Genomic DNA, 9,220 nt, shown 5'->3' with positions numbered 1-9,220 from the left:
TTTTTATATGGGACCTTTTGAAATATGTGGCCTATCACTTTCTCCTTTTTCCTGTACCTCGTTCATCATAACTTGGTGCATCTTCTTGTCCGCATAGTGACTTTTACAACACGGCAGGTCCTTTCCGAAAGAGATTGTGAACTCGGATCTTCAAATGCCCTTCATATATATCTTCAATCCCCTTCGATTCTGATTGTACCCTAATCTTAAAACCTTCTTTGAGCACCCTTCATGAAATTGCTCACTTGGACAGCACAAGGCTTTGAAAATTTATTTTTTTCAACGGTAGAAATGAGAGCAAAATCGAATTTAAAAATGAAAATAAACGGCTAGACATCGCAATCTCCTCTCTCTCTCTCTCTCTCTTCATTTTGCCTCAAAAAAATGTCGAAGTGAAATTACGAGGGCGCCCCCTTCGGGAGACGAGACCGAGCCGTTCCACCGTTTCTCCCGCCCAAAGCTTCAAATTTGAATTTTCAAAAAGGCGGGCGTACACAGCGCACGACTCTCGTGTCAACCGTTGGATTTCTATCCGTTGAGGGGCCCTCGAAGTGGCGGCCACCTGGCCCATCGATTCTCCCCCACTCGTTTCTCCAACAAATTTTTTTAAAAGAAGAAAAACAAAAAAAAATCTCTCTCAACCGTTTGAATTTCGAAGCCCTAATTTCTCTCTCTCTCTCTCCATATAAATACGGACAAACCTCACCATCCTCCATTATTCCTCTCCTCCATTTCTCTCTCTCTCTCTCTCTCTAGATCTCATCTCGCCTTTCGAATCCTCCCTCCCTTTTCCCCCTTCGATCGTTCGAGAAGGCGAAGATGCGTGAGATCCTGCACATCCAGGGGGGCCAGTGCGGCAACCAGATCGGCGCCAAGTTCTGGGAGGTCGTCTGCGCCGAGCACGGCATCGATGCCACCGGTCGCTACCACGGCGACTCCGAGCTCCAGCTGGAGCGGGTCAACGTGTACTACAACGAGGCCAGCTGCGGTCGCTTCGTCCCCCGCGCCGTCCTCATGGACCTCGAGCCCGGCACCATGGACAGCCTCCGCTCCGGCCCCTACGGCCAGATCTTCCGCCCCGACAACTTCGTCTTCGGTCAGTCCGGCGCCGGCAACAACTGGGCGAAGGGCCACTACACGGAGGGCGCCGAGCTGATCGACTCGGTCCTCGACGTGGTCCGGAAGGAGGCGGAGAACTGCGACTGCCTGCAGGGTACGAGACGCGTTCTCTCTTCTCCTCCGGTCTCGATTTATGATGGTTTTCTAATTTTTTATATATTTTTTCTGCTTGCGATTAGGGTTTTTGGTTTCGCGCTTTGGAACTGATTTTTCCGCTTGTGAATTTCGAGGGCAGGGTTTCAGGTGTGCCATTCGTTGGGCGGAGGTACTGGTTCGGGGATGGGGACGCTGTTGATCTCGAAGATCAGGGAAGAGTATCCCGATAGGATGATGCTCACTTTCTCCGTCTTCCCGTCTCCCAAGGTGTCTGATACCGTTGTGGAACCCTACAACGCCACGCTCTCCGTGCACCAGCTCGTCGAGAATGCCGATGAGTGTATGGTTCTCGATAACGAGGCCTTGTACGACATTTGCTTCCGAACGCTCAAGCTCACCACTCCTAGCTGTGAGTTCCCTCTTTTCCTTCTCTTTTAACATTATGATGTGTTTGTTGGTGTGTAGTTCTGTTTAAAATAGATCGTTCTTTTTAGATAATAAGAACGCAAAAAAATCTGTTAGTGGATAGTTGAGTATAATGTTTATGTGATGGATCCAAATTGATTAGATGGTAGAATATATTTTGGGAGATCTACTGGCTGTGATTGCTGAAGAAATACTTGGGGCAGGTGTATTCTTGTCCTGCGTTTGGGCTTACTTGTGAACTGAGCAAATCATGTCTGTTCGGTTGTTGCAGTTGGAGATTTGAATCACTTGATATCTGCAACAATGTCCGGAGTTACCTGCTGCTTGAGGTTTCCGGGGCAACTCAACTCTGACCTAAGGAAACTTGCCGTGAACCTCATACCCTTTCCTCGTCTTCACTTCTTCATGGTGGGGTTTGCTCCGCTTACCTCTCGTGGGTCGCAGCAGTACAGTGCCCTCACGGTCCCCGAACTAACTCAACAAATGTGGGATGCCAAGAACATGATGTGCGCAGCGGACCCGCGTCACGGGCGTTATCTCACCGCATCTGCCATGTTCCGTGGGAAGATGAGCACCAAGGAAGTGGATGAGCAGATGCTCAATGTGCAGAATAAGAACTCTTCCTACTTTGTTGAGTGGATCCCCAACAACGTGAAGTCGACTGTATGTGACATTCCGCCCACTGGCCTCAAGATGGCGTCAACATTCATCGGTAACTCGACTTCAATTCAGGAAATGTTCAGGAGGGTGAGTGAGCAATTCACTGCCATGTTCAGGAGGAAGGCTTTCCTGCATTGGTATACTGGGGAAGGGATGGATGAGATGGAGTTTACTGAGGCTGAGAGCAACATGAACGACTTGGTCTCGGAATACCAGCAGTATCAGGATGCGACTGCCGATGATGAGGAGTACGAGGAAGAGGAGGGTGATTATCAGGAGGAGGAGGATATGTAGTGAGGGACATCTGATTGGTTGTTGAATTCAGATGGAGAAGTTGCTATCATGATCTAGCAGCCATTCTTTCTAACCTCAACTTCCAGTTGCTGGTTTGTAGGATGTGAAGTTGGTTGATGAGGGGGGGGAAAATTAAGGACAATATTTTAGATTTTTCTGTAACCTGCAGTTTTACTGCTATATGTTTAGACAAGATCCTTCAAATTCCTATTATCTTTTATAAACTGATATTGCATTCAGTAAGACTAGATTTTGTGGCAATTTTCATTTTCTTGATTCCCTAGCAAGTTCTCGATCCTTTGCTTGCTGAATTACGGTGAAGTTGTGAACGCCGTAATGTGAGTAGTTTCAGTGGGTCGCTCATCAACCTTTGAATTCCTGTCGTGTTGGCCGATAGGTGCTAATCTATGATTAGCATGCATATATATATAGATGGGGTATGTCGATTGTGCATAGATCACAAAAGTCAAGCCTCGAGTACAAGAATGTCTCCGAATGTATATGAATTTGTTTACAAGATGGTAAGTTTCGTGAATCCTGCAGTCTTTTTGTACTGTTTCACAATGTATGAGCTAATCTATGATTAGCATGCATAGATGGGGTATGTCGATGTGCATAGATCATGAAAGTCGAGACTTGAGATCAAGAATGGACTCGAGATCAAGAATGTCTCCGAACGTATATGAATTTGTTTACAAGATGGTAAGTTTTGCGAATCTTGTGCAGTCTTTATGTCGATTGTGCATACATCACAAAAGTCGAGCCTCGAGTACAAGAATGCCCCCGAATGTATATGAATTTGTTTACAAGATGGTAAGTTTCGTGAATCCTGCAGTCTTTTTGTGCTGTTTCACAATGTAGGAGCTAATCTATGTTTAGCATGCATAGATGGCTATGTCGATGTGCGTACATAGATCATGAAAGTCGAGACTCGAGATCAAGAATGTCTCCGGACGTATATGAATTTGTTTTACAAGATGGTAAGTTTTGCGAATCTTGCAGTCTTTATGTGCTGTTTCACAATGTACGAGGAGCCGCACATAGTGATCATGCCACTTGATAGCGAAAGTCTCGCTTTGAAAGGATCGCAGCTAGACGGGGGGGCTGCCAAAACATAAGTCCTAGGCTAAACGTCAAAATGGTTCTGAGATGCTTGAAGGCTCCGGCACCATCTTTTTTCAATCCAATCTCTTGAGAAGCTTCCATGTGGCACATTGGAGAGGCCGAAACGATCCAAAATTTGTTGATTTCGTTACCACTAAACTAGACTTCCCCTATGGTTGTCTCATGGAGGGTCATCGAATTACGGTACAGAAACGAGAAGCCCTTCGCTAGCTTGCACTTTTATATTCATACCGAAGGTTCTTCGTTACAACAGGGTCCTCAACACCTCGTGCTATATAAACTAGCATCCTCCAGAGAGATTCATCACCAGCAAAAGAGAAGTTGCTACAAACCAAAGCACAACAAGCAGGACACCGAGATCTCTCAATTGTGCTTTGGTTCGTAGCAACGTTGTCTGAGAAACAGGCTTCCTCTTCTTCTCCCAAAATGGCCTTGATCCTCTTCCTCGCCTTCTCGCTCTTCCTCCAAGGAGCTCTGGGTATAACCCATGGTTGTTCTTCGCCGCAGCGCAACTGTGACAAGCTATTTGATTTCTCGATTGACCCGTCTCTTTTAACTTGTGTTTTCCGTTGTCAGGTGACATTGTATGCGAGCAGTTGCCTACACATCTCTGCTCGTTCTCTATCGCGTCTAATGGAAGGCGGTGTGTCCTGGAGAACTACGTGAGCCCGATGGATAGGAAGACGGAATACGAATGCAAGACCTCTCAGGTGGCTGTGGATATCATGCAAGAGTGGATCGAGACCGATGATTGCATCCGTGCCTGTGGAGTGGATAGGCAGTCCGTTGGCATATCTTCAGATGCTCTCCTTCAGCCTCACTTCACTGCCAAGCTCTGCTCACCGGCATGTTACCACAACTGCCCCAACATTGTTGATCTTTACTTCAACTTGGCCCTCGGAGAAGGTAATTCCCGACCGCGAATCAATCCGTGCCATCTGCTTTGAAGCAACATTGTCCTCCTCAAATCTTCGCTATCACTGACTCTGCCATCGATCTTTAACAGGTGTCTATTTGTCGGATCTCTGTGATGTGCAACGGAGCAACCCGAAGCGGGCGATGAGAGAGTTTCGAAGCAACGGCGCAGCATCCGGTCCCATGGGCGCCGCGCCTATGGGGAGTCTCTCTGCTGGTGAACACTACTATGAGATTGGATATGCCCCTGCTGAAGCTCCCATGTATTACTAGGGGGTCATACTTACATATGTCTGTGTTTGCGGTTGTATCTGTCTAATTGCCTAATAGATATGAGAATTGTAAGGTGCTATGTCACCTAAAACTTGTATGGTACTGTGCTATTCTGGCAAATGAAGGAAGAACATTGTAAGGTATTTGGCAAATACAGATTTTGCCAAAGCAGTGACATGATCATTATACCATTAATGATTCTTGAACAAAACTAAAGTTCAGATATTAATTTGTGAAATAATTAAAAAAACTAGGAATCAACGAAGACATTGACCACAAAACATACATCTTAATCTCAAGCCCCCATCATCATCCTGATAATATATACTCATATTTCTCTATAACTCCTCAATGGTTGCCACCCTGTAATTGCTGTGAAAACTGCCACTCCACCATTGATGCTAACTCAAGGTGTATTTTGATGCTAACATGCACAATATTCGCTATTTGTATTTTGTTTTCTAAAAAAGAGTGCCCAATTGGGTTTGGGCCTAATCAGAGAAGTTGGAGGAAAATGGAATGAGTAAGTACTTGAGTGGCATCGTCGGTTAAAGTTTTAAATTTCGTGAACCAAGATATTGATCCATTGTAAAAATTTGAGTTTATGTGCTACACCTATTAAAGTGTTATCTCATATCTTACGATTATGAATGTGAGATTTCGTTAGATTATTATGACTACATATAATTTCCCTTTACATAATGAAATCGCACCTTAGACATGGGAATTAGAGTGGTGTTAAAGTGTTAATAGCATCGTTTGATTACGATGCCTGTTGCATTGTTTTATTTTGTTACGAAGATAAACTTTGGCATTATTAGCTATATCTCAATCAGAATTCTCAAAAAAATCGTACGATTTTTCTTTAAATAATACCGCCGCATGAAATTTCATGCGTATGCCTTGAAATAAAAAAGGTCAAGAGCAATTTTCAGTCTCATTTTTACTCATCAAAATTTCAAATTATTGAAACTCCATAAGAGTATCGTAAAATTCGACCCCAAAAAAATGAGTATTGTAAAACTTTGCGCAACTGTACGTGTGTGTGGTGGGTATATAAGTGCATTTTTTGAAGTTCTCGAGTTGGATGGTGTATTTTAATTTATATAACAAAAAGTTCCAAAAAATTGGAAAAGAAAGAGGGCAAAAAATAAAAGGAAAAAAATACGTGAATCAACATGGGGAAATTCTTTTTTTTTATTTTTCAATTTTTCCCGCAGCCACGTAAGTGCGGGGAAGACAGGGGCAGGCTAATGCTAAACTGCTCCTTCGGTCCCTAGGGTTTTGCAGGTGACTTCGAAATACAACCTTGCTCCTGCTTCAATCGAAGTCGATCTCCATCGCCACCGTCTCCTCCGCTTCACCCGAGCGCACGCTCGAGCACGCCGACTCCGCATCGTCTTCTTCACCGGCGACCAGCCAAAACCTCTCGCTCACGGCCAGGTACACTCTCTCTCTCTCTCTCTCTCTCTCTCTCTCTCTCGTCACGTGCATTTTCATCTAGCACAGGAACTTGCGAGACGGATTCTAGAGCTAGCGAACCTCCCTGCAGTTACTGGATTTCGTAGGATTGCAAATGCTTGTCGTGTTCTTTCGTCAATCTCTTCTACGCATCTTTCCTTCATTCGTCCTCCTCCTTTCTTTGCCTTCTTGATCGTCAGTTGCTGTTGAATTGGTTTGATTTTGGTCATTTTGTTGCTTTTCAGGTTGTCATGGCGGCCGCTAATAACGTTCCGACTGGTCTGGACAAGGAACAGGTGATTAGCTGTGTTTTCTTGGATGGTTGGGTTTTTTTTGGGGAAAGTGATTTGATGCCCTTGTTATGTTCAGTGGACTTAAGCAATTTTTTCAGCTTGTTGTTCTCGTTGAAATTGTGCATTGCACTTATGAGTCTTTGCTCCGGCAGATTTTTGGCATGGCAGAGAAGGAGATGGAATACCGGGTGGAACTTTTTAACAAGTGGGTCCTCTTGTCTGTATCTCCCATTGCTTATTTCACCAAAGCAATAATCTTTTCTTTGTCGGTATGGAGTAGCTCATGGATCATCGATGTGAACCAGATTATTGGTGTAGCCAGTGTCCTTTCTTGTAGTTTATTTTATATATGCGCTCCTGTTTTTCATCTCGGGCTTAAAGAGTATGCCTTCAATTCCTGTACCAATGCGTTGTGACTAGTGCCTTCCTTTCTGGGGAAGACGAGTCAAGGATGAATGTGCTTTTATAGCTTATGGACCATCAATAATAGGCTGTTTTTAACTTGCAGTTCAATGTCACTCTTTGCTCATATCATGTTGTTCATGATCCTGGTGGTGAGGTTAAGAGTGGCATGGGACGCGATTTTTACTCAAGCATCCTTGACGATAATGGCATTGAGGAACTTTTTTAAGATTTCTGAAAAGTGATCCTAGTGGAATGAATTTTCATAAAACCTCTGATCTAAAAGCCAATTTATGGATAGTTATTCTTAATTTTTCTCTTGTTCGTTCCCATCAATCTTAGGGGATGTTTTTAACAGAAAATGACTAATATTTGGGACAACCTGGGGATCTAATCCTTGGAACCCTCTTTTCTTAGTGAGAACAGAGAAAGGAGCGTTACAATGCTTGTGTCTGGCTTCTTCCAAGCTTAGCTCTCTTATTCATCATAATTTGTTGGGAAGTTTTTGTGATACTTTTCTTTGCCGAGCAGTCTGATCATGCGGAGTGTCATTGAATGGGACTGCAGTGTTCTTAGTTATTCAATCATAGAAATAATGGAGTACTTTCTGTTTCTAGCGGCCACTTTCCCTGTTATCACATCATCAATTCTTTCGTTCCTTGGTGCAGGCTTACGAACACATGTTTTAACAAGTGCGTCGAGAAAAAGTAAGTGAAGTCTTATGTTCCTGTACTTTTAGCACTAAGCTTTCCTTATACTTTTGGCTGTGGAAGAAGAACGTTCTAGCTGACCTTTATGATAATGAGCTGCATATTGGTGCATTTATCAATTACTCTTGAGACATTGTAAGAGATTTTAATTGATCATGCGCTTTTCTTAATGTTATTCCTTACTTTCTCAGGTATAAAGAATCGGAGCTAAATATGGGTGAAAATAGTTGCATTGATCGATGTGTTTCAAAGTATTGGCAGGTAAGGCTTGGAGTGATATATTTTTTCTCACTGAGCTCAGTGATTACGTCATGAACATAATTTTAACTTTGTGATATGCTTTCTAAACAGCTGCTGCAACTGTTCTTATCTTTGTGCTTGGAATTCCCAGTTATATTGATGTTTTCGTTTTTCAGAAGTTTAAACAATTTATCTTTTTCATGGGGAGCTCTTTTGGTCCATCTTTTTTTTCTTCACTTGATTAGAGTCATTACTTATGAAAAAGAACATTTACAGTCAATGTTTCTGCTGTCATATCTAATTTGGGTAGTTGTGCTATGTTGATCATTGTTATTACTAATGTATTTGCACACTGGAAAATTTTAGGCTGTATTATGTAATGAAAGGAGGTTTTCTTCATGAGTACACATGAATATGCATTGTTGGTCTTTTGTCCAACACAAAAATAGTTCTTCAAGTTTGTGTTGATGGGGTCAGCTAGTAGGCAAATTAGCTGTTCCAGTTTTCATTCTATTACGGAAAAGCTGTCAGACAAAGCATTCTTCATTTTTTAACTAACTAGTTCTTACTCTTGGAATTATCAATTTCCTCAACTGGTAAAAAGCAGCGAATTCCGAGAACTTACCGTACTTTATAGTTTTCTTTGGTAATCTTGAGGTGTATCTTCCTGTGTAGCTATATGATTGCATTAGCAGGACATTTGTTCGTTGGGATAATTTTTAAGTCTTCTTTTCTTTCTCTTAAAAACTTATCGCAGGTGAATAGTCTAATAGGCCAGTTGCTTGGATCTGGTCGTCCGCCAATGTAGAATATGCTGGTGCAGCTGATCCGTGTCATCCTAGAGTAGATGCCCAGTCGGATTTTTGAGGAAAGCCAGGAACTGCTGATATTATAGTCCTTTTTTTCTGTGTGTCTTATGAGTTTACGAGGTCCTCTGCTTATTGTTTAGTTTGGACTTTGTGGCAGTGGCAGCGGCGGTCCTGAATGCTCGCTGTCCACAGTTATTGGGAAGACTTGTATTCTTAAATAAATAGCAGCGTTAATCTCAGTTGAATTGGAATTCTGAGATGGGGTTCTTACTGAAGAGCAAAGCACGATCAGACACCTGGCTGTTGAATATTTTATGAAGTCTTGATTGTTGTTCACAGGTGTTTGATGAAATTATAAGGCCGGAGGGACGTGTGTGTTGCCATTGGAGAAGTTATT

At 43.0% G+C, this 9,220-nt stretch overlaps 3 protein-coding genes across 4 annotated transcripts; all 3 read left to right on the top strand.

Annotated features, from left to right (window-relative positions):
* The first annotated feature begins 709 nt into the window (after window positions 1-709).
* Window positions 710-2,856, top strand: LOC115683832 (tubulin beta-9 chain). The gene is made up of 3 exons (XM_030608466.2): window positions 710-1,213; window positions 1,355-1,624; window positions 1,913-2,856. The coding sequence occupies exons 1-3, from the start codon at window positions 820-822 to the stop codon at window positions 2,593-2,595; spliced, it is 1,347 nt and encodes a 448-aa protein (XP_030464326.1). The 5' UTR covers window positions 710-819; the 3' UTR covers window positions 2,596-2,856.
* A 136-nt stretch (window positions 2,857-2,992) lies between these two features.
* LOC115683932 (uncharacterized) lies at window positions 2,993-5,099 on the top strand. 2 transcript variants are annotated; one of them, XM_030608595.2, is made up of 3 exons: window positions 2,993-4,198; window positions 4,297-4,626; window positions 4,727-5,099. In XM_030608595.2, exons 1-3 carry the CDS (start codon window positions 4,147-4,149, stop codon window positions 4,906-4,908), a joined length of 564 nt encoding a protein of 187 aa, XP_030464455.1. In that variant the 5' UTR covers window positions 2,993-4,146; the 3' UTR covers window positions 4,909-5,099. The 2 variants fall into 2 exon arrangements, with proteins under 2 accessions (XP_030464455.1, XP_056165972.1); XM_056309997.1 differs by having other exon boundaries at window positions 2,993-4,210.
* A 1,048-nt stretch (window positions 5,100-6,147) lies between these two features.
* LOC115683855 (mitochondrial import inner membrane translocase subunit TIM10) lies at window positions 6,148-9,159 on the top strand. Its single transcript, XM_030608490.2, has 6 exons — window positions 6,148-6,351; window positions 6,615-6,665; window positions 6,815-6,867; window positions 7,733-7,771; window positions 7,966-8,035; window positions 8,772-9,159. Exons 2-6 carry the CDS (start codon window positions 6,621-6,623, stop codon window positions 8,820-8,822), a joined length of 258 nt encoding a protein of 85 aa, XP_030464350.1. The 5' UTR covers window positions 6,148-6,351; window positions 6,615-6,620; the 3' UTR covers window positions 8,823-9,159.
* Window positions 9,160-9,220: the final 61 nt, after the last annotated feature.

Source organism: Syzygium oleosum, unplaced genomic scaffold, assembly GCF_021117445.2.
Source record: "Syzygium oleosum isolate NSW1041296 unplaced genomic scaffold, Sole_v2.1 Sole_v2.03, whole genome shotgun sequence".
Taxonomy (NCBI): domain Eukaryota; kingdom Viridiplantae; phylum Streptophyta; class Magnoliopsida; order Myrtales; family Myrtaceae; genus Syzygium; species Syzygium oleosum.
The sequence above is the reverse complement of the archived record's forward strand: the minus strand, read 5'-3'. Positions and strand labels throughout refer to the sequence as shown.